Below are 26,244 nucleotides of genomic sequence, written 5' to 3'. Positions count from 1 at the left end.
ATCTGACATTTATGTTGTTCTTAAAAATTTTACTGGCCCATTTGTGTGATGTATCTTAAAGTGTAACACGTGCAAAAAGGGGCAACATTATATGTGAAAGTTTTTCATTTCTTGTGGCAACACTACGTGTATTAATTTAAACCATTAACTTTTCCTATTTGTGTGTTCGCGCTACTTAACAGTGATATGTTGCTATTGGCTGACTACATTACGTGTCCTATGTTCTGAATATCTGCTGTTATCGGCTGGCGAGATCACATGACGTGAGCTATGACTGGCTTACAAAAGTGCATCGCAATCTCAATTTCAATACTTCGAGAAGTAACATGCAGCGTTTGGTGGAATTCGAATTTATACTTTCATAATACGAAAATACAGTGTACATGTTGCTGCATGTCAGACATCTTCCCAAAACATGTTTTGTTATCTGAGTTTCTTTTGCTAAAGTTCTGGGAAATTCTCTGCTGGTGTATGAAACCATAACCATTCAAAAGACTGGTAACTTTTACAGTTCCGAGGAAAAGTATACTCTCACTTAACACGGAAAAAGTGTACTTTCACCCGGGAGGAAGTGTACTTTTAACCGGGAAAAATCCGGGAATTTTTATTCCTCGTCCACGTATACACCCTGACTGAGAACCATTGTCAGATAAAATAGTTTTAGGAATACTCACTTGATTAAAAAATGTGTTTTCAAACTAAGAAATGATTTGCTTACTGGTAGCTTTCTTATGAGCTTCGAAAATACATTGACCATCACAAAAACATAACAAAATCCATTTTTAGAGTTAAGCAAAGGCCCATAGACGTCCACAGACATTAGATATAGGTTACTATTAGGCAGTATGTTTTGCGTTTGACCTCCACTTGTTTGGTTACTTACCTTCACTTTTTGACATCTGTCACATCTGGCATTCTTCTTCTTGATTCTCCTTCTTATGTTATAAAAAATAGATGTTTTTCTGAATCTTTTGTGTGCTTTTGGTTGATCCACAATGGCCAAAATTCTCATGCATTTAAGTAATTAAAATATAAGTACACTGTTCTGACCAATGTCGTTTCCAATCATCTGAATCAGTCTTATGCCTCCTGGATAAAATACTGTTTTGTACCTTACAATATTAATCAGTATTTTCTCCTCCTTTCTTACCCAACATGCTCTTAACCAATTTCCAATTTTGATCATGATTTTGATACCTGTGGATGTTTTTGCAAATTTTCAAGATCTCATTTTCCTCTTTCACACCTCTCAAGTACCTAATTTTAGACTCTTTCTCTCCTTCTCCAAAGTTGTTAGATGAGTCACTCCCTAAAGGTAGCCTAGACAAAGCATCAGCAACAAAATTGTCTTTGCCCTTAATGTATCTGATTTCATACTTGAACTGCTGTAGAAACAAGGCCCAGTGAGTAATTCTGTTATGGTACAGCTTATACTCCTTTATGACCAGTATAGGTGATGACTTTGTGACCTAGTAAATAATTTTAAACTTGTTGAATGTCCAATGCAAAAGTTCTCTCTCTGTTACAGTGTATGTCTTTTCAAGCTTCTGCAATACTCTACTAACAAATATAAGTGATCTATGTTCAATAACACCTCAAATTCAACCTCCTGAAATAAATGAGCACCCAAACCAACATCACTACTGTCTGCCATAATAGAAAATGGAAGAGAGAAATCCAGTCTGAACAATATCTGACATTGACACAACTGTCCTTTGATCTCATCGAAAGCATCTTGACATTCCTGATTCCAATCCCAAACAGTATTCTTCTTCAGAAGTTCACATAGCCATGAAGCATTCAAAGCTTAGGTGCTACAAAAATTTTCTGTAGACTGCAGTTAATCCAAAAAATGATTTTTTTTTTTTTTTTTTTTTTTTTTTTTTTTTTTTTTTTTTGAGAACCAGGAAAATTAGCAATAGCATTAAGTTTCTCTTTATCAGGTGCAATTCCTTTCTCAGGTATAACATTTCCTAAAAAGTTTAGTTCTTCCACACCAAATTTAGACTTACCTATTTTCAGAGTCATACCTCCTGATTCCAATTTTGAAAACACATCTCTTAACAGATCCAAATGTTATTCCCAAGTCTTTTCAGTAACCAAAATGTCGTTGATATACACAATTAATTTTGAACTCACTTCACTTCCCAAGATAGAATCCAGAGCCCTAAGAAATTCAGCTACAGACACACTTAGCCCAAATGGCATCATACAGTATTGAAAACACTTACCACCATACAAAAATGCAGTATACTTTCTAGAACTAATTTCAAGTGCGATATGGTGAAATCCAGAAGTCAAGTGCAAACTACTCATGAATTTTACAAATTGAGATTTCTGTAACATTTCATCCATGTTCTCAGGATGCTCATTCTCTACGATAAGAAATTTATTAAAATGTCTTAGAATTCTCATTCCGCTATTTCTCTTACTTACCGCAATTAGAAGATTTTTGTAAGCACTCGTTCTTCTCTCAGTTACTCCCCACATTTACATTTTCTGAATTTCTTTCTCTACACCTTTCCTTTTTGAAAATGGTGTATTATATGGCCTGAGAAAGAAAGGTTGGTGACCTCTAAGGTAAAGCATGCACTGATAACCTTTCACTCTCCCTGGTCTGAGAACACATTTCTAAACTCCAATAACAAATTCCTAAGTTGTTCCTTTTGTTAGTCATTAAGAGTTTTAGCTTCCCTCACTTCAGAATCTACTACACTTTCAAAATCCTGATCTTCAGTCTCATAAAAATTTATATCTTCATAAAACATGTGGTACAATTTTTCCCACAGTTTAAAAGACAGAAATTAGTTTTCACATAAGTATTACTTTTAGGTTCCAAAATAAACAATTCTTTAGCACTCTATCCAAAACAAGCCTCAACTTTCACTATCCAATCCATACTGAGAATTATAGTTTTTTCCATACAAGAGATCACTTAGCATCCATGTTCAGAGGTCTTGTCTTCTATCCTAAAAGTTAAAAGGACCTGAGATTTTACCAATTTGCTTTGCTTACCTGTAGCTTAGCTCCTCTTATCTTTACACCTACAATGGGCATTTCCACAAAATTCTTACTATATTTAAACTTGTCTCTAAATTGATCAGATATATCACAAACTGGGCTGCCTGTATCAATCAAACAGTTGGCTTCCCACAGATAAGTCGTAATTTTAATGAAAGGACATCCAAAATCTGAATCATCCTCTCAGTTGTCAAACACTTCATGCAAAAGATCACTTTCAGTTTCATCGAATGCTCCACAAGGTTTTATCAACGTTACGGGTACCATAACATTACTTTGATTACTCATGTTGTCAGGTAAAAATTGAACACAATAAATAGATTCCATGGCCCAACCGACATCACTTGTTGCAGAAGGAACACAAAACATGTTACTATCAAAATTACACTTCCACCTGAGACCCTCTTTCACTTCATTCCACCAATTGGGATACAAATTCTGACTAACCACAGCTAACTTATTCCAGAATACACCTTTATGTAAGCTGTTATCAATCTGGTCCGAAACAAACTTGAAAAAGTTTTCATCTTTATTCTCCAGGCTCACTGATACCTCACCTTCACTGTCTGGATCATTACTCTGCATGATATTAATGGATAAACTGTTTTGACTGGAACAGTATGCCATGATCCTCACTTACAACACCAAATATATCACTTGCCTTATCTGTATTGTCAACATAATTTACAAATAACTCTGAAAATTCATTAGTCTTAAACTACACAAATACCTGATACTCATCATCATCATCATCATCATCATCATCATCTTCCTCCAAAATTACTCCATCAACAACATCAGTGAGAATACAAGTCCCATATCCATCAAAGTCATTTACCTCACCTACATTCATTTGCAATAAGCCGGGTGGACTCACCAACCTCAGTTCCTTCACAGCTCTCATTCACATCTACATAAAAAATACTACCTAGTTGAGATCCAATACAGTCACCACCTGATTTACATACATTAACAACACCATTTTCCCCCAAGAGAAGAAATCATTAGTACATACTACATCAAAATTCTCTCTAGTCTCACATTCTGGTTTGTTCAGTTTCAGATACATGTGCCATATCATTAACCCTGTTATTACTGTCTAATTGCAGTTGTAACTTACGGGTCCTGTGCTTCTTTTGTTTCCTCACTCCAAAACTGTGGACCTGCATTGAGACAAACTGCCGTATCCTGAGTAGTTACTTCTGTGATTGTTTCTTCTATTGAAATGTCCATGGTTATTCCCATTATTACAATCCTGCTGCTGTTCAGAATTTTTCTCTCTATTGTCACTTTGATCCTGATGGAAGTTACCCATATCTTTGTTTCCATGATTACTCCCATTGTGATTTCTATCATGCCTATTATTATGGTACATACTTCTTTCTGCTGCCCTATGCAGCCTGTCAACATATCGTTATAACAGTTCAAGACAATCATCAGGTCCGTATGCCAAATACCACTGCAGTCTTTCTGGTAATCTCCTTTTAAGTGTATCAATCAAGGTCCCTTTGTTCAATGGTTTGTCAAGATGTGCTAATTTTTTTAGTTAGTTCTTACAAAACTCTTTCAAAGTGCCGTTCCTATTCCTATAATTAGGACCATTCAAAAATTCACTTTTGATTCTCCCCTGATCTGCTTCTCACAAAAATTTATTTAAAAAACTTTTCTTGAAACTCCAATATGTTTCTCAATGACTTAAATTTAAATTTACACATGACAGAGCTTTGCCTTCAAGAAATCTTTTAACAAATATAATTTTTTTGATTGTCATTCATACCTGATACAGAGCTATCTCTGCAGGGTTCAGAAAATCCACTGGATGTAAATTATCTGATGGAAAACTTTTGATAAGAGTGTTGTGCCACGCAATACCATTGTTTGCATGCAGATTTTTGTTAATACAACTTTCCTGAACTGCTGCAATTTTTTTTATCTAAAACAGTTACATTAGTTTTCAAATTGTTTTCTGCATTAAAATTTTTTGGTTTAAATTGGTGACATTTTGGTGGGTGGTAGCTCCCAACTCGCACAGCTTTTCCGCTACAGCCTTCTGTTCAACTCTGACGTCATCAACATTCTGTAATTGTTCCGCTTACTCAGCTACAAACTCATTTTCTAAAACAATAAATTTATTTTCTAAAACATCAACTTTTTTATTCACACTTTTTAACAACTCTGCCATCCCATTTTTCAAATCTGAAACTTGATTACTAAATTGACCTATCTGTTCTTGTACCCTGACCATTTTAGTATTGTTTTCACTTTTCAAGTCATTTAATTGTTCTTGTAGTGAAGTAAATTTGCTATCATTATCTGTTCTTATTTCAGTTAACTGATCACTAACTGCCACAAAATTTGCTATTATTATGTGTCTTCATTTCCTCTAGTTTTGCCAAAATTAACAGCAGAAATCAGTCTTTACTGTTTCTTTACTGTCTACAATTTCCTTGGCTCAAACATGTCCTGCCTGGGTCCTGCAGCTTCCATTTCTACCTCACTTCTGCTTTCATTTTGCTAACAAGCACACGAGTCCACAAACAAATTAACTTCACAAATAGTTTGTACTTATCTTTTCTTTCTGATGTCCATTGTTGTAGCAGTAAAGTCCTCCTCACTTCCATTAGATACAGTCCATCATTATTGGTAGTGGCATCGTCACTATTGGTATAAAGATCCTTTGTTGGGCAGTCTTCAGTTTTGCTCCGTGTGATCGAATCATACATAAATTTCAAAAATAAATGAAATAACACAATTTCTGCAACAAATGCCCCACTTATAATTTCCCCCCTCCTTCCTTCTTCCACCTATTGTCCACATTAAACAGTGTCTAGTCCAAGTAATTAATAAGCAAAGTCTTATATGAAGATTTGAGAGGAGCGAAGATTACGGTAAACTTTCAAGTTTACTTAGCTTGTCATGTTGAGATGGCTCCAGTTCTTCTTGTCTAGGGGTCTGATTCTAGAAGCTGAAAATCTAACATCAGGTCCTCACAGTTGGTTTGAACTAAATAAATTGGAAGATTGTTGTTGCAGAATTTTTTTTTTTTACGTAAATATATTTTCCACTGATTATCCACATTTCAGTATATCATACAGTATTTTGATTTTTCACGTTAAAAAAGCCGAAATTACATTGTCCGCACAAAAATATGTACGATCACATCAGAGGCAAGCTTATGACTCTCACACTCTGTGGAAACAACTATATTCCAAAGGGTTTACAATTTTTCTTAACAAATGATTTCCTGTTAGTTTTATGTTACATTATTTTGATTATTATCTCGTAAATGAATCCAGAAATAAACATAGTAAACAGTGCAGGATTGCATAAATAATAATAAAAATTTTAAGTGTGCAAATACTTCATAATTTCAAATGTTTAAAAAAATTTAACTGTACATTCAGAACTAGTACTTATTGATTATAATATCAAAACTATTTTTTTAAGTTATTTCTTTTCATAAATTTTTCAGAAAAGCAACTGAAATAATATTGGCCTGTCCAACATCATACTGGTATCAACAACTACTGTTAAGGAAAAGTAATGCTAGAGGATGATGTCCTGTTACAGCATGTATTTGAAAAGTGCCCAGAAATAATATAAGGTTACACATATAAAATCTGGACGTTTACCCACACAAAACATTCTGTTTTTCACCAAATCCCATACTCTGGTCCAAGGAGGAAGAAATTGAGAGGATGATAGACTGGGGTGTCATACAGCACTCATATTTATCATATTGTAATCCTGTTTTAGCTATCGCTAAATTTGATGGTAGCATCAGGCTTGTACTCGACACAAAAAATATAAACAAGATCATTGTTCCCGTTAGGACACATCCCGACAACTTAGAAGAATGGTTACTAAAGTTCCGTAAAGTCAATAACCTCACTATAATCGATTTAAAGGCATCGTAGTGGCAAATAGCTCTCCAAGAAGACAGTAAGCAATATACAGTCTTTGTATGTGGGGGTAGAAGCTATGAATTTTGGGTCTTGCTTTTCGGCTTAAATGTGAGTGCAGGTGTCTCCATTTCCATGTTAGAGAAAGTTTTAGATTGAGAACTACTAAAGAAAGTCACTGCCTACGTGGATGACTTGTTAACAGAAGTGTATACCAGGGAAGAGCATTTGTGTCTTTTGGGACAAGTAATATATCAATTCTCAGAATATGGTGTTACAGCAAATTCAAAGAAGTCAGAATTTTGGAAGGAAAGGTTAAATTAGTTGGAAACATCATATCACTTCAAGGTATTTTGCCATATCCAACTAAACTAGATGCAATCAGACATTTTTTCCCGTCCCAGAATAAAAAACACCTTAAAGCTTATCTGGGCTTAGAGTCTTTCATTAGAAAATTTATCCGGACCAGTTGCTGAACGGCGATGCCCTGTTAAAATAGTTACAGAAGAATAACCCATGGTTATTGGCCAATGAATGGCCAACTGATTTTGAAAACATAAAGAAGCTCAACTCAATGCAGATATATATTGTATCACCCAGACATGTCACAAGAGTTTTGTTTAACATTCGTCTTCTCAGGATCTGTAGGCATGCATATTCCAAATCATCAAGACAGCAATGTGAGAAATCACATTAAGTAAAGGAGCTCGAAGCTGTCTCTATAGTGTGGGTTTTTAAGAAATTTGAATATTATTTGTGGGGAAAACATACCAAAATTTACTGTGACCATCAAACACTTGCTTTTCTCTCAAACTGCTACACAGAAGAATATCCAGATGTCGTCTTTACTTACAGCAATTCAGTTTTGAAGTAGCGTACATCAAAACTAAACAAAACATAATTGCTGTTGCCTTGTCGAGGCTACGCCATGTTTAAATGAATTTCTACAACTCACCAAACAGATTTCTAAAATCCATGTTCTACTTATGCAAGACATAACACATGTAAAAGTGTCCAATAGCTTGGAGCAACTGCAAGAAGAGGCTGCATGATGGTAAAAGGTGTGACTCAAAACTATGTGAAGGAGACGATATAATAACTTAAAAAATCTTTATACTATTTATAAAGGAGTACTGTTTCACTGATGTACACATAATCAAGAATAATGGTGCATACGTTTACCTGAAAAGTTTGTAGATGAGGTCATTCTTTATACAACAAAAGGTTAGGGCGCACTGTACAATTCCACATAGGACAAGAAGTATTGCTGCAAATGCATCTGAAGTCTACCAAATATAGAAAACTTAACCACAAATGGCAACTCTTATACATTGGCCTTTCATCCAGTATCATATAGAATAGCTTACCCTATAAGTTAAAGGACAAGGACCTTTATCCACACAAGGACTTTTACAGCGAACGATGCAAGCAAGGACTCATCTGGTACTGAGAAGAAGAAGAATTTGGGTAGCTGGTACTGAAAGAAATGGGCAACACCAAGATGTGAGTAATTATTTACAAATAAATATATGTATGAAAGTAATAGTGTGAATGTTACGTGTGAATATAAAGAAGTAAAATGTTGATGAAATTGAGGTCTTGTGCTACCAAGGTATAAAAACAAGGGGTCAGACAGTGCATTGAAGAATGCAAGTAACAGATATGAAGGCAGAATACAAGTGGTCAGGACACAATTACTCATGATCATGGCTTATCTGCTTCCACGAGCATTTCTTTTCACACAATTTTCGTAGCAAAGTATTCACGTATAAACATAGTACATAGGAGCTGTATCTCGCAGAGGAAAGTATAAGATAAGTACACTGAAACACAATCATTACAGGTACTTTTAAGGAAATGACATTAATAAACTTGTATTACCCTGTGATACTAGAAGTTTATCTATATTGCTGCAAACACTGCGTAAATAGTTCTTCACAAAACACAAAGAAGCATTCACAGAGAATTTGCTCAATTATTGTGTGATGTGTAAACGATGGATTTCAGCAGGAGAAGATAAATGCTTCTTTCCATTCCTTATCATAACTCCCAGTAGATTCGCAGACCACCTACTGGTAGAACTGAGAGTGGTATGGCTAAGCATAGTTATGCTTGCTTGCATTGGGAATGCTAGAGTGAAGTTATCTATTTCTTTTGTTAACTATCTGTAATTACAAATGCTCGAGTTAAGTGAGAGGACGGTAGTAGTTCACGCATTTCATCGAATTGCATTTTATGTATATTGTTTTTTCAGTGCTGACATGTAACATGTTTTGCAGAATATGTATTTAGATAAAGATTATGTCCTGAGTTTAAAAGTTAAAGATAGTACTAGCTCATCATAAAAGTTGTAAACATAAATGATTGATTAATGATGAAAATAAATATAAAATAGTTTGTCACTGAAATGTTGCCTTATGAATTTTGAAGGCAAAAATGACTTCTTAAATGATATTTGTTTGTATTTAAATATTATCATGCAAACATTGAAAATAATGTTACAGATTCATGTATGAAATTCTGTATAAGTGAAATGTATTAGACCTGCTGTGTCAGGTAATATTAAAATACCATTTGTGTGTTGTAATAAGTTGCAAATTTATGTCTAATTCCTTTATGCAAGTAATGTAAAACCTTATGCACTTGTACAAAGACATGTAGGGAATATTGTATGTGAAAAGGTTGTTTAACTTACGTGAAAAGAAAAGGGACTTCAAGAAAAACTGTCCACATGTCATAAATTTAGCACATGTTAAATGAGGAATACACACTTGTGTGAAGCAGCAACGAAACCTGCATATGCCTACAACGAAGAAAATGTTGTAAGTGCCCCCTGTAGTGGCACTGGATGTCAAACTTTACTTCGATGGAGGAATTAAAGCAAGTAACTTATGGACTTATCTGGAATATGGTGAGCTCTCAATGTGGTAACAATGTTACAGGAGGGCCTTTTGGACACTGAAATATGTGATGGATGATGTGGGCTATATAACCTTGTTCAGAACTTTACAACTTCTCCATTGCAGCATCGAACTTTTTAACCAAACACACATTAATGTGCACTTATCCTACAGAGCTATCCTCTGGACACTATAATGACATGCAGTTTGTCGTTGTCAACAAAGTTATAGACCCAAGGCCAAACTATTCTCTGTAGTTGCTCCAATGGTGCCACACAACTTATGGGTAGTGGTTATCCATCAGTAACAGTGAAGAAGTTTTGTAGTCATGATCTCTCATAATACTGAACTTTCAAAGATTTGTAAATGTCATGGACATTAATTGTAATATAAATAAAGCTGACACATGCAGGGGATATATAAGATACAAACTTGGCCACAAATAAAGGGATTTGATCCCCAGCCAGGCCAAAATGTAGTTTAAGTGGTACTTTAATATGAAATTTTATTTTTTGTGTTATGTGTGTTTATAAACTGCACCACAGTATTACACTGTCATCCAATAATCATGAACAACATCAATATACAGTAGTGGAGCAGTTGTGACAGATCTTATTTTGGTTTACCCATAAAGCATATGTCATTTAATAAGTAGAATATATCTTCAAGAAAGGGTGCGTTTCTTTCATTTCTAAATTATTCATCCATGAAATGATACCTGGAAGCACAGCAACCTGCAATCTTTGAGTATAATGGCACTCTCATTTATGATTGTTTCAACTTCATTCCTTGTCATGGCAAGGGACAATGTTCTCTTCTCTCCAAGAAAGAACAGGTAAATATCATTCTGTTAAAGGGAGAATTAACATATTAAATGTATTAATCAGTTAAACTGTTTCAGTGCTAATCATAGTGAAAGACTGTGGTGGTCTGGACTTAGATGTGAACTGTCTGAACTGTGAAAGTATCCTCCGCCAGTCACACCCGTTGAAATAATCTACATTATTTGCACCTCCCTTAAGTCACCAGTACTTAAATGACCAGTATATGCAAAGGAAATTAGATTAGGAAATGCGACACTAAAAAAAGTGGATAGGCTTACGTATTTGGGCAGAAAAAATAAGTGACGTCTGAAGTAGAGAGGACATAAAATGCAGACTGGCAATAGCTTGAAAAGCATGAGAGATTCTTTAAAATCTAGTATCAATTTAAGTGTTAGGGAGCCTTTCTGAAGATATTTGTGTGCAGTAGAGCCTTGCTTGGAAGTGAAACATGGATGTTAAGCAGTCAAGACAAGAAGAGAATAGACGGTTTTGAAATGTGATGCTATTGAAGAATGCTGAAAATTAAGACTGGTAGACTGAATAACAAAAATATGGTACTGAATCAAATTAGGGGAAAAAAGAAATTTATGGCACAACTTGACTAAAAGAGCTGATTTTGTTTGATTGGAAAAATTCTGAGGTGTCAAAGAACTGTTGATTTGGTAATAGAAGGAAGTGTGTGTGTGTGTGGGGGGGGGTTTGCGATAGTTGTGCAGAGATAAAGGCATCTTACATGGAGTGCTGAATCAAATCTCTCTCTGGACTGAAGCTCACAACAGCAGTAACAACTCAGTATAATCGCTCCATGCACTTTTAGAATATTCTAAGTGTTGCAATGATGTTGCAATGATATGTCAATGCCTCTGAATATTCTTGTTAATTTTTTAAGCTGGTATTTGATTTTGTATGCCACCCATTGATCATGTTTGGATAGCATCTTCAGCATTGTGAGCATATTAGGACTGCTGGATGCCCCATGATAATTCTGAGCTCTTAGGTGCTTGGAAAACTCCATAGAAGCTTGTGAATTCTGTCCACATACTGTCATCATTTTGAGACACCACTGGCATCATATGCTTTGTAAGTGACAGCAGATAATCAACCCAATATAGCATTGAATGACATGTAATGACTGAAATAAGAAGTAAACAAAATCATGTACTCATACTGTAACATCAAAATCACAATCAAGTCCATTTCTGATGGTAGGCTCATTAACAAAGTACAACACAACTGAAAGCATTTTTCTTACTGACACCAATGTACAGCCAGTACAGAACTGTAACTCATGGACAGAGTGTAGAGTTGCTTATATAAACAATGAATATTCCAAAATATACACTGAAGCACCAAGGAAACTAGTATAGTCATACATATTCAATTACAGAGATATGTAAAGAGAGAATGTGGCACTGTGGTTGCCAACACCTATATAAGACAACAAGTGCTGCTACAGTGGCAGGTTGTTATGATTTAAGTGAGTTTGAATGTGGTGTTATAGTCGCTTCTGAGTTTAAACAGTTCCGCTGGCCACCAAACTCCTCAAACATGAACATTATTGAGCATATCTTAGATGCCTCGTGACATGCTGTTCCAAAGCAATCTCCACCCCCTCATACTCTTACGGATTTATGGACAACCTTGCAGGATTCATGGTGTCAATTCCCTCCAGCACCACTTCAGACATTAGTTGAGTCCGTGCCACGTCATGTTGTGGCACTTCTGTGTGCTTGCGGGAGCCCTATGCTATATTGGACAGGTGTTCCAGTTTCTTTGACTCTGTGGTGTATTAACATTACAACCATAAGATATTTAAAGAATATTCCAGAAATAATAAATAGCAAATAATTGCTGATGATGAGGTTTGAACTGGCGACCCGCAGAATGCCAACCAACGATGCTAACCAATGCATGCACCATAGCTTGTGGTGTTGCTCTTATCTCCTGGAGAAACAGTGGCCCACTGTTCAGAAATTCTTATTGGAGCCAACTAGAGGACGCTGAATCTAGATCTTGTTAATGGTCCTCTGTATGGTGGTGTTGGTTTGATCCTTGTGTTCTGATTGTGTTATTACATCCTCTTCACTACAATAAGTGTCAAAGATAGTCGCTCCTGCTTTGGGGTGGGTCGAGTGGGTCTTCGGTTTCATACCTCTCTGGACTGTAGTATGGGCCCGTACAGAGGACATGGACAATATCTCTCCACTATTGTCTTATATGTGACAGGTCATAACACTCAACTTCATATTGCTGTTCCAGAAGGACAATGGTATAACTGCAAAATGAGGAGTTTACAGGAAATGCAGAAAATGAAATGACGTTGTTTAAAAACATCATTAAACTACAGTAAGATTATCAGTGGGATTGAAAGTTGCGTCAACATTGTTTAAAAATCTCATTAATCCACAGTAAAATTATCTGTGGAATTTAAAGTCTGGCTAACTGTGAAATTATTGTTCTCTACAAAATACAGAAATTATTTTTGCTAAATTTCACTCCATTCACTCACTGGCAAACCCTTTTGACAAATACATCATTGTTCTTCTAACATTATTAACAAAAATAAAAACGCCTATAAAGGTATGGTGGAAAAACTTAAATTTCTCTCTGAATCATTATTTTATTAAGTCATTGTTACAGAGTTTCATTGTTCATTGTATTGTTGTGTTACTATTTGTATCTTATAAATGAAGTGGAGTAATACAAAGATGAAAAAAAGAACTACAAGACAAATAGCATGGAAAGCATCAATGTATATACATAAGGAAAGAGAATCATATACAAAAATGACATTGCTGTTACCCAAATTATTTAAATCTTGAATTTTATTTCCTGAAAGTGTCATTTTTGTAGTATAATCAGGTTTGAAATCCAAATTACACGCCTCTTTCTACCTGTAAACTGAACTTGTCACCACTTCGACTGTTTATAGCTATTCTTATATTGAAACACATCACTTCCCTTTCCACATCAAAATAATTTAATTTCAGACATTTTGAATGTATTCCCGTCAGTGACCTTGGCCATGTAAGGAGCCATCTCATCATGCAAATCTTTAATCTCTCTCTCTTTTTATTTCTATTTTTTATTTTTTATATGACTGACATGTCTTGATTGGGTACATAAATGGCCCTGACTTCTTAGCACTCTTAATTGATCTCTCAGTGGTGCTGGGAACTGCATCTCCCTTCTTCTGGATGTGACGACAAATCAAATACTTGTGTGTAATGGACCCAATATCCAGCCATTGTACTGCATACAAATACATTGCAACCACTTATCTGCAACAAAAATGGAAAATTTCAATCAACATGATTATTCTACAGAAACAATTTGTTAAATGATTTCTGTGCATCACAAAGTGAATTTTTGATACTCATTTATTCTGTTGTCCTTAACAATTGTCAGAGTACATTATAACATTCATCCCAGGAAGGTTCTTAGATAACTCTTCAAGATATTCTAAGAGTCAAGTTATTATTTCTTCCACACCTCTGATTGCAATTCCTTCATACCATAAGATGCAGATCATTTCGAACCTCAACCACCTGCAACAAACAGCAAAAATAACTAAAACAGACTACACGAGTACTAACAGATTTTGAAAACAATGTATGGATGAACACTTATTTATTTTTATTTTATTTTAGTCTGCCCCCAGTAGCTGAGTGGCTATTTCCACAGGACCAAATCTCTAAGGTCATGGAACATGTCAGAACATTAAATTACAACATAAAAGTAATAACAGATAAAATAAAATGTTTATGAACCCAAAAAAGACAAGCCACAAGTTATGTAAACACAGTCAACAATACAACACAGGTATCAGCTTAATTTTTCAAGGAACTGCTCGACAGAATAGAATTTGTACCTATGAGGAAGCTCTTCAGTTTCGATTTGAAAGTGCGTTGATTGCTATTAAGATATTTGGACTGTTGTGGCACCTTATTGAAAATGGATGCAGCAGTATATTGTACACTTTTCTGCGCAAGAGTCAAGGAAGTGTGATCCAAATACAGATTGGATTTCTGCCAAGTATTAACTGAGTGAAAGCTGCTAATTCTTGGGAATAAGCTGATATTGTTAACAAGAAATGACAGCAAAGAATATATATTGAGAGGCCAATGTCATAATACCCAGACTAATGAACAACTGTCGACAGGATGTTTGTGTACTTATACCACTTATTGCCTGAACCATCCATTTCTGAGCGAAAGAAATCCTTTGAGAATGGGAAGAGTTACCCCAAAATATAATACCATACATCATAAGCGAATAAAAAAACAAAGTAGACTACTTTTCATGTTGAACTATCACTTACTTCGAATACCATTCGAATAGTAAAGATGGCAGCATTACGTCTTTGAACAAGATCCTGAATGTAGGATTGCCACAACAGTTTACTATCTATCTGAACATCTAGAAATTTAAACTGTTCAGTTTCACTAATCATACACCCAATCTGTGACATTAAAACATCGGATTTTGTTGAATCATGTGTTGTTGTTGTTGTTGTTGTTGTGGTCTTCAGTCCTGAGACTGGTTTGATGCAGCTCTCCATGCTACTCTATCCTGTGCAAGCTTCTTCATCTCCCAGTACCTACTGCAACCTACATCCTTCTGAATCTGCTTAGTGTATTCATCTCTTGTTCTCCCTCTACGATTTTTACCCTCCACGCTGCTCTCCAATGCTAAAAATGTGATCCCTTGATGCCTCAAAACATGCCCTACCAACCGATCCCTTCTTCTAGTCAAGTTGTGCCACAAACTTCTCTTCTCCCCAATCCTATTCAATACCTCCTCATTAGTTACGTGATCTACCCACCTTATCTTCAGCATTCTTCTGTAGCACCACATTTCGAAAGCTTCTATTCTCTTCTTGTCCAAACTAGTCATCGTCCATGTTTCACTTCCATACATGGCTACACTCCATACAAATACTTTCAGAAATGGCTTCCTGACACTTAAATCTATACTCGACGTTAACAAATTTCTCTTCTTCAGAAACGCTTTCCTTGCCATTGCCAGTCTACATTTTATATCCTCTCTACTTCGACCATCATCAGTTATTTTACTCCCTAAATAGCAAAACTCCTTTACTACTTTAAGTGTCTCATTTCCTAATTTAATTCCCTCAGCATCAACCGATTTAATTTGACTACATTCCATTATCCTCGTTTTGCTTTTGTTGATGTTCATCTTATATCCTCCTTTCAAGATACTGTCCATTCCGTTCAACTGCTCTTCCAAGTCCTTTGCTGTCTCTGACAGAATTACAATGTAATCGGCGAACCTCAAAGTTTTTACTTCTTCTCCATGAATTTTAATACCTACTCCAAATTTTTCTTTTGTTTCCTTTACTGCTTGCTCAATATACAGATTGAATAACATCGGGGAGAGACTACAACCCTGTCTCACTCCTTTCCCAACCACTGCTTCCCTTGCATGCCCCTCGACTCTACTATCACAAATCCCCCCCCCCCCCCCCCACACACACACACTTCCTTCTATTACCAAATCAACAGTTCTTTGACACCTCAGAATTTTTCCAATCAAACAAAATCAGCTCTTTTAGTCAAGTTGTGCCATAAATTTCTTTTTTCCCCTAATTTGATTCAGTACCATATTTTTGTTATTCAGTCTACCAGTCTTAATTTTCAGCATTCTTATAACTGCCACCTGGTTTCTGTACAAATTGTAAATAGCCTTTCGCTCCCTGTATTTTACCCCTGCCACCTTCAGAATTTGAAAGAGAGTATTCCAGTTAACATTGTCAAAAGCTTTCTCTAAGTCTACAAATGCTAGAAACGTAGGTTTGCCTTTTCTTAATCTTTCTTCTAAGATAAGTCGTAAGGTTAGTATTGTCTCACGTGTTCCAACATTTCTACGGAATCCAAACTGATCTTCCCCGAGGTCCGCTTCTACTAGTTTTTCCATTCGTCTGTAAAGAATTCGCATTAGTATTCTGCAGCCATGACTTATTAAACTGATAGTTCGGTAATTTTCACATCTGTCAACACCCGCTTTCTTTGGGATTGGAATTATTATATTCTTCTTGAAGTCTGAGGGTATTTCGCCTGTCTCATACATCTTGCTCACCAGACGGTAGAGTTTTGTCAGGACTGGCTCTCCCAAGGCCGTCAGTAGTTCTAATGGTATGTTGTCTACTCCCGGGGCCTTGTTTCGACTCAGGTCTTTCAGTGCTCTGTCAAACTCTTCACGCAGTATCTTATCTCCCATTTCATCTTCATCTACATCCTCTTCCATTTCCATAATACTGTCCTCAAGTACATCGCCCTTGTATAAACCCTCTATATACTCCTTCCACCTTTCTGCCTTCCCTTCTTTGCTTAGAACTGGGTTGCCATATGAGCTCTTGATATTCATACAAGTGGTTCTCTTCTCTCCAAAGGTCTCTTTAATTTTCCTGTAGGCAGTATCTATCTTACCCCTAGTGAGACAAGCCTCTACATCCTTACATTTGTCCTCTAGCCATCCCTGCTTAGCCATTTTGCACTTCCTGTCAATCTCATTTTTGAGACATTTGTATTCCTTTTTGCCTGCTTCATTTACTGCATTTTTATATTTTCTCCTTTCATCAATTAAATTCAATATTTCTTCTGTTACCCAAGGATTTCTATTAGCCCTCGTCTTTTTACCTACTTGATCGTCTGCTGCCTTCACTACTTCATCCCTCAGAGCTACCCATTCTTCTTCTACTGTATTTCTTTCCCCCATTCCTGTCAATTCTTCCCTTATGCTCTCCCTGAAACTCTCTACAACCTCTGGTTTAGTCAGTTTATCCAGGTCCCATCTCCTTAAATTCCCACCTTTTTGCAGTTTCTTCAGTTTCAATCTGCAGTTCATAGAATCATGTGTTAGAAATTGTAAAAACTGACTCATACTATGATTTAGTGTTACTTTATTTTCTACAAGCCATTAACTTAGGTCATGAACTGCACTATTTGAAACAGTGCCAATGTTGACACAACATCCGTTACTACCATGCTACTGTCATCAGCAGACAGGAATATTTTAGAATCAACTGTAATATTGAAAGGCATTTGCATAAATAAGGGACAGGTGTGGCCCCAGCACTGATCCATGGGGCACCTCCCATATGATCATGCCCCATTCAGACCCCACATCATAGCTCTCAACACTGTGGATAATAGCCTTTTGCTGTCTGTTGTTAAAGTAAGAAGTGAACCATCTATGAGCTACTCCTCATATTCCATAATGTTCCAACTTCTGGAGCAATGTTTTGTGATCAACACAATCAAATGCCTCAGTTAAATCATAAAAGATGTCTCATGTTTGAAAACTTTTGTTTAGTCCATCCAGTATCTCACAGAGAAAAGAGAATATAGCATTCTCAGTTGTTAAACCACTTCTAAAACCAAACTGTACATTTGATGGCAAAGTATGTGAAGTAAAATGATCGATTATCCTTGAATACAAAAAACTTTTCATTAACTTCAGCAAACACTGATAGCTTAGAAATAGGTCTAAAATTGTCTGTATTATCCCTTTCTCCCTATTTATAAAGCAACTTTACTATTGAGTACATTAATCATTCAGGAAAATGACCATTCTTAAAGGAAAAATTACAAATACAGCTAAGTACAGGGCTAACATTTGCAGCACAGTACTTTAATATTCTGTTAGGCACACCATCACACCCATGAGAGTGCTTTGTCTTCAGTGATTTAATTATTGACTCAGTCTCTCCCTTAGAGGAGTATTTCAGACATCAATTTTGGGAAGGCATTTTCCAAGAGAGTCATATGATTGCCTGTAGAAACTAAGTTTTTATTTAATTCACAAGCAATGCTCAGAAAGTGATTGAAAATACTGTACATATATCTTACAGAAATATTTTATCTACAAACTGACTTTATTATCATCGACATTTTGCTGCTCACCAGACACTTCCTTCATGACTGACCATATGGTTTTAATTTTATCCTGTGAATTAGCTATTCTATTTGCATACCGCATACTCTTTGCCTTCCTAATAACACTTTTAAGAACATTGCAATACTATTTGTAATGGGTTACTGCAGTTTGATTGTGACTACTTCTAACATTTTAATATGATTCTCACTTTGTTCTACATATATCCTTAACCCACTAGTCAGCCACCCAGGCTGCTTTTTACTGCTAGTACCCTCTTTAGAACAATCTTTTGGAAAGCAACTTTCAAAGAGCATGAGAGACTTGTTAGGGAAAGCATTGTATTTGTCATCTATGTTATCGGCACTATAAAGATTCTGCCACTCTTGTTCCTCAAAGAGGTTTAAAAAACACTCTACTGCCATTGGATTAGCTTTTCTACATAGTTTGTAATCATATATAACATCTGTTTGAGTACAAAAACCTTTTAGTGTTAAAATTTGTGTATCATGGTCTGAAAGGCCATTCACCCTTCTACTAACAGAATGCCCATCTAGTAATGAAGAATGAATAAAAATATTGTCTATGGCTGTGTTACTGTTCCCCTGCACCCTGGTTGGAAAAAACACAATCTGCATCAGACCATATGAATTTACGAGATCTTCCAACATCCTTTTTCTTGCACAATTGCATACAAAATTAATACTGAGTCACCATATATAACTAATTTTTGGTACTTCCTGTAAAGTGAACCAAGATCCCTCACTAACTTGAGCAGAAAAGTCAGAGTTAGGGTACCTACACTCCTGGAAATTGAAATAAGAACACCGTGAATTCATTGTCCCAGGAAGGGGAAACTTTATTGACACATTCCTGGGGTCAGATACATCACATGATCACACTGACAGAACCACAGGCACATAGACACAGGCAACAGAGCATGCACAATGTCGGCACTAGTACAGTGTATATCCACCTTTCGCAGCAATGCAGGCTGCTATTCTCCCATGGAGACGATCGTAGAGATGCTGGATGTAGTCCTGTGGAACAGCTTGCCATGCCATTTCCACCTGGCGCCTCAGTTGGACCAGCGTTCGTGCTGGACGTGCAGACCGCGTGAGACGACGCTTCATCCAGTCCCAAACATGCTCAATGGGGGACAGATCCGGAGATCTTGCTGGCCAGGGTAGTTGACTTACACCTTCTAGAGCACGTTGGGTGGCACGGGATACATGCGGACGTGAATTGTCCTGTTGGAACAGCAAGTTCCCTTGCCAGTCTAGGAATGGTAGAACGATGGGTTCGATGACGGTTTGGATGTACCGTGCACTATTCAGTGTCCCCTCGACGATCACCAGTGGTGTACGGCCAGTGTAGGAGATCGCTCCCCACACCATGAAGCCGGGTGTTGGCCCTGTGTGCCTCGGTCGTATGCAGTCCTGATTGTGGCGCTCACCTGCACGGCGCCAAACACGCATACGACCATCATTGGCACCAAGGCAGAAGCGACTCTCATCGCTGAAGACGACACGTCTCCATTCGTCCCTCCATTCACGGCTGTCGCGACACCACTGGAGGCGGGCTGCACGATGTTGAGGCGTGAGCGGAAGACGGCCTAACGGTGTGTGGGACCGTAGCCCAGCTTCATGGAGACAGTTGCGAATGGTCCTCGCCAATACCCCAGGAGCAACAGTGTCCCTAATTTGCTGGGAAGTGGCGGTGCGGTCCCCTACGGCACTGCGTAGGATCCTACGGTCTTGGCGTGCATCCGTGCGTCGCTGCAGTCCGGTCCCAGGTCGACGGGCACGTGCACCTTCCGCCGACCACTGGCGACAACATCGATGTACTGTGGAGACCTCACGCCCCACGTGTTGAGCAATTCGGCGGTACGTCCACCCGGCCTCCCGCATGCCCACTATACGCCCTCGTCCAAAGTCCGTCAACTGCACATACGGTTCACGTCCACGCTGTCGCGGCATGCTACCAGTGTTAAAGACTGCGATGGAGCTCCGTATGCCACGGCAAACTGGCTGACACTGACGGCGGCGGTGCACAAATGCTGCGCAGCTAGCGCCATTCGACGGCCAACACCGCGGTTCCTGGTGTGTCCGCTGTGCCGTGCGTGTGATCATTGCTTGTACAGCCCTCTCGCAGTGTCCGGAGCAAGTATGGTGGGTCTGACACACCGGTGTCAATGTGTTCTTTTTTCCATTTCCAGGAGTGTATAAACAACAACAATTAGTAGTTTCACTGAATTCAACTGCCCCTGCAGAACATCCAAATACATGTTCAGTGCAGTGCCGTGATACGTCTACGGGCTCAAATGGGATAATGTTTTTTATGTACATGGCCACTCCCCCACTCCACAAAGAACTCCTGGAAAAACAGCCAGCTAATCTATATCCTGATAAAGGAAGCCTCTGAACTGTCAAATTATTTAAGTGGTGCTTCGATATTCCAGTAATGTCAGAGTCAACATCTATAAGCAGTCCACTAACTTTATCTCCAATACCTTTTTTAGTTCAATGAAATATTCTAATTCCTTCACTATTTGGATACCTGGCCTCCTCTGAAGGTGATTCTTTTATTAGAGGGACTACCTTTAAGCAGGGATACCCATCGGTTGACTTCAATCTAAAAAAGGTGCATCTCTAACACCGACTACTACAGGAGTTCCAAGATGGCCACCGAGTAAGTGACGCCAGAAACCATTTCCAGAAAGTTAAGTGATTTAGACAGGAATATAATTTAGTTTAACGCCGACAACAAATTAAATACGTGCATTAGTGTATCGTTTAGTCTTGCCATTAAAGGTTTGACTTTTCTTTGCGTATTTTTTCAGAAAACACGAAAAGATCGTAACTTCGCGAAGTCGCGCTTAGGCTTAAATTTTGTAAACGTGTTTGTTTATTGTTTCACGGTAATTTAACTAGTTTCTCGGTAACAAATAAGTAAACTACCGTAAATAGCGTATAACTTCATTGTTTTAATACAGATTTCAGAAAAACATCGTAACTTTATATCAGAAACTTGCCTATATACATTTGTTTATAGGCCTAATTCTCGTAACGTTTTTGGAGAATCAAAGTTAAAGTACCTCGTTTAATTGTCCTTTTTTTCATTCAATCGAGTGAAATATATAATAAATAGCGTATACCTTCATTGTTTTAATACAGATCTCAGAAAAACAGCGGAATTTTAAATCAGAAACTTGCTTATATACATTTGTGAATAGGCTTAATTCTTGTAACGTCTTTTTTGATTTTCAGTAATTTAATTGATTTATTCTAGCTAAAATATTATTTTTGCCATGAGTGAGAAGTGCCTGACTTGCCGTAGAATTGTTAGTTCCGGGGTTTGGTGTGATGGATGTAGTAGTTTTTTTTTTTCACTGGGGGGATTGCAGTGGCGTGGGTGTTGGGAAAGTGGATCAGGCTCATCAGTGGTTATGTAGGATTTGCAGCAGAGATAGGAAGATAGTGGAACAGGAGGGGAAAATTGCTGCCCTTCAGGCTGAGCTAGATCAGGCTAGGGAAGATCTGGACAGGTTAAGGAGGGAGAAGGGCAAAGAGAGGTGGGAAGTGGCAACAGGTTGCAGAAGGAACAGGCCTAGAACTAAGTCTGACAGTTTTGTGGTGAATGTCAAAAATAAGTTTGACCTGTTGCTTCAGTTAGAAACTGATGAGCCTCAAGCAGAGGTAGGTGTAGACAGGACACAACAAACTTTCAATAGGAAATTGAAAAAGAATGTAGGAAAGTCATCGAAAAGGAAGAAAGTTTTGTTGTTAGGCAGTTCTCATGCCAGAGGTGTAGGCCAACTTCTGCAGGAGGAATTAGGACCAGAATACCAGGTCACAAATTTTTTCAAACCAAGTGCTAGTCTGGATCAGGTGACAGAGGATTTAGGTTCACTCTGTAAAGGATTTACCAGGGAAGACACCGTGGTTAATGTGGGAGGGCCAGGGAACAGCATCGACAGAGATCCTGGGTACAGTATAGAGTGTGACCTGGTAAAGATTGCGTCGGCATCGAGACACACCAATGTTGAATTTGTATCTGTCCTGAGACGCCATGACCGGCCTCATTTGAACTCTTCTGTTGGGAGAGTTAATTTGGAGTTGGAACGGCTGCTTGGGTCGGGTGCGGGGGCTCATATTGGTGTGGTTCCTGTTGATTATCTCAGTAGGTGGGACTATACCAGGCACGGCCTACATCTCAACAGGAAAGGGAAGGGGAAACTGGCTGGGGTAATAGCAGGAAATTTAAGGGGGGGAGGCACTGCCATGAATGGTAAAATACCAGTGGTTACAGGTGTTGGAGCAGCACCTTTTTTAGGATAGGTAAGACAGAAAGATGTCAAGTTCTACGAGAGGTCAGGATTGAAACAAATCTTCAGTTTAGGAAAGAAATTAAACAGCACAATTCTAGCACATTGGATCACCAATCACAGCTATCAATTATAAATTTTCACCAATCACCAGAAATTTTATCTCCACCAAGTTGTATCTCAGTCCTAGGTAATTGCATTGATGAATTAAAGTCACCCAACCCAGTTGACATAATCTGACTCTCTGAACACCGTGTGACCACTGGTATAGGAACTAGGCCTAAGCACAATGAGAAACTCAGACAGGAGAGTACTGCAAATGTTAGAATAAGGAAAGGTTCTCATAAAAGTATAATTAAAAATAATGTAAGTATATTTCATCAAAATATTGGGAGTTTAAAGAATAAAGTAGATGAGCTTCTGGTTTGTTTAGAAGATTTAGAAGCCGAGAATGAAATAGATATACTATGCCTGTCTGAGCATCACATTGTTACTGATATGGATAAGGTAAATGTAAGTGGATATAAGCTCTCTGCACATGTAATGAGAGAAAATATGGAGAAAGGAGGAGTTGCCATATATGTCAAAAGTTATCATTGTGCAAAAAGTATAGAAACAAAAAAGTTTTGTGTAGAGAAACATATAGAAGCATGTGCCTGTGAGCTTAAATTAAATAAAGGCACATTTATAATTGTAACTGTATATAGGTCCCCATCAGGAAATTTTCATCTATTTCTGAAAAATTTGGACTCCTTGTTGTGCTATCTGTCAGACAGGGGGAAGCAAATTATTATTTGTGGGGACTTCAATGTAGATTCTCTGAAAGAGGGTAATAGGAAAAATGACCTTGAAGTATTACTCGGTTCTTTCAATTTGACACCTGTTATTGATTTTCCTACTCGGGTGGTAAAGGATAGCAGCTCACTGATAGATAACTTCTTTACAGATCAAGATAAGTTTAACCAGATAAATGCTCAGCCTGTTGAGAATGGTCTTTCTGATCATGGTGCACAGCTAGTTACAATATATGACATAGCTCCATTCAGCAATACTAAACAGTCCTCCAAAGTAGTACGTCCAGTCAACGATTTAACAATTGAAAATTTCAGGGAAAGCCTACAGCAGTTAGACTGGGATGAGGTGTACCGTGAACCTGATGCCAATTTAAAATATAATTTATTTCATGACATTTTTGTAAATGCATTTGAAAACTGCTTCCCCAAGAAAATAGTTAAATATACTCGTAAGAAACCTTGTAACAAACCATGGCTTACTAAGTGTATAAAAATATCTTGTAACCGGAAAAGGGAAATGTATCTGACAGCAAGAAAGAGTAGTGACCCAGAAACTATCAAAAATTATAAAAACTATTGTGTTATATTAAGAAAAGTTATTAAAAAATCCAGGAGTATGTGTATCATGTCTGAAATCAGCAACTCTGATAATAAAATTAAAACAATTTGGAATATTATTAAAAGAGAAACAGGTCAACCAAGAGCAGAGGAAGACAGTATTACCATCAAATTGAATAAAAACTTTACGAACAAAAAGTCAGAAGTTGAAAATATTTTTAATAATCATTTTCTAAATGTTGTGGATATAGTAGGATCCAGGTGTTCATTAGAAGATGCTAGGCTATTAATGGAAGAGGCCATACCTATGCAATTTGATACAATTGAAATCTCACCCACTTCTCCCTCTGAAATTAGGAAAATAATAAACTTGCTTAAAAGCAAAAACTCACATGGAATTGATGGCATTTCCAGCAAAATACTAAAAGCTTGTTCTCAACAGATAAGTAAGATTCTCAGCCACCTGTGTAATAGCTCTCTGGAACAGGGCATTTTCCCTGATAGACTGAAATATGCTATTGTTATACCTTTGCATAAAAAGGGGGATAGATCTGATGTCAACAATTACCATCCAATCTCCCTTCTAACAGCTTTATCCAAAATTTTTGAGAAAGTAATGTATTCAAGAGTAGCTTCACATATCTGTAAAAATGAAGTACTAACAAAATGTCAGTTTGGTTTCCAGAAAGGTTTTTCAACAGAAAATGCCATATATGCTTTCACCAGTCAAATTTTGAATGATCCGAATAACCGAACACCACCCATTGGGATTTTTTGTGATCTCTCAAAGGCTTTTGATTGTGTAAATCATGAAATTCTGCTAGACAAGCTCAAGTATTGTGGCATGAGTGGGACAGTGCACAAATGGTTTAATTCGTACCTAACTGGAAGAGTGCAGAAAGTTGAAATAAGTAGTTCTCGTAACATGCAAAGATCAGCACATTCCTCAAACTGGGGAACTATCAAGAATGGGGTTCCACAAGGGTCAGTCTTGGGTCCTTTGTTGTTCTTATTATATATTAATGACTTGCCATTCTATATTCATGAAGAGGCAAAGTTAGTTCTCTTTGCTGATGATACAAGTATAGTAATCACACCTGACAAACAAGAATTAACTGATGAAATTGTCAATACTGTCTTTCAGAAAATTACTAAGTGGTTCCTTGTAAACGGACTCTCACTGAATTTTGATAAGACACAGTACATACAGTTCCGTACAGTGAATGGTATGACACCATTAATAAATATAGACCTTAATCAGAAGCATATAGCTAAGGTAGAATATTCCAAATTTTTAGGTGTGTCCATTGATGAGAGATTAAATTGGAAGAAACACGTTGATGACCTGCTGAAACGTTTGAGTTCAGCTACTTATGCAATAAGGGTCATTGCAAATTTTGGTGATAAACATCTTAGTAAATTAGCTTACTACGCCTATTTTCACTCATTGCTTTCATATGGCATCATATTTTGGAGTAATTCATCACTGAGGAATAAAGTATTTATTGCACAAAAGCGTGTAATCAGAATAATAGCTGGAGTCCACCCAAGATCATCCTGCAGACATTTATTTAAGGATCTAGGGATATTCACAGTAGCTTCTCAGTATATATACTCTCTTATGAAATTTGTTATTAACAACCAAACCCAATTCAAAAGTAATAGTGTGCATAACTACAATACTAGGAGAAAGGATGATCTTCACTATTCAAGATTAAATCTAACTTTGGCACAGAAAGGGGTGAATTATACTGGCACTAAAGTCTTTGGTCACTTACCAAATAGTATCAAAAGTCTGACAGATAACCAACAAGTATTTAAGAAGAAATTAAAAGAATTTCTGAATGACAACTCCTACTCCATAGAGGAATTTTTAGATATAAATTAAGAAAAAAAAAACAAAAAATATTTAAAAAAATAAAATTAAATTAAAAAAATAAAAATAAAAAATAAAGAAAAACAAAAAACACAATAAAATAAAGTTGTTATATTAACTTAAGGATGTTGTTAAATTAACCTAAT

The 26,244-nt window shown here is 37.1% G+C and overlaps 1 protein-coding gene across 2 annotated transcripts in view; it reads right to left on the bottom strand.

Moving 5' to 3' along the window:
• Positions 1-13,317: 13,317 nt before the first annotated feature.
• LOC126260143 (CAAX prenyl protease 2) overlaps positions 13,318-26,244 on the bottom strand; it is a 147,181-nt gene continuing 134,254 nt past the window's right edge. The window contains exons 7-8 of one of the 2 annotated variants that reach the window (XM_049957397.1): positions 14,140-14,195; positions 13,318-13,928 (exon numbers count right to left, since the gene is read on the bottom strand). In XM_049957397.1, coding sequence (XP_049813354.1) covers positions 13,858-13,928; positions 14,140-14,195 — 127 coding nt within the window. In that variant the 3' untranslated portion in view covers positions 13,318-13,857. The remainder of the gene's footprint in view (positions 13,929-14,139; positions 14,196-26,244) is intronic. The other variant, XM_049957394.1, reaches the window with a different exon arrangement.

This window comes from Schistocerca nitens, chromosome 5, assembly GCF_023898315.1.
Source record: "Schistocerca nitens isolate TAMUIC-IGC-003100 chromosome 5, iqSchNite1.1, whole genome shotgun sequence".
Taxonomy (NCBI): domain Eukaryota; kingdom Metazoa; phylum Arthropoda; class Insecta; order Orthoptera; family Acrididae; genus Schistocerca; species Schistocerca nitens.
The sequence above is the reverse complement of the archived record's forward strand: the minus strand, read 5'-3'. Positions and strand labels throughout refer to the sequence as shown.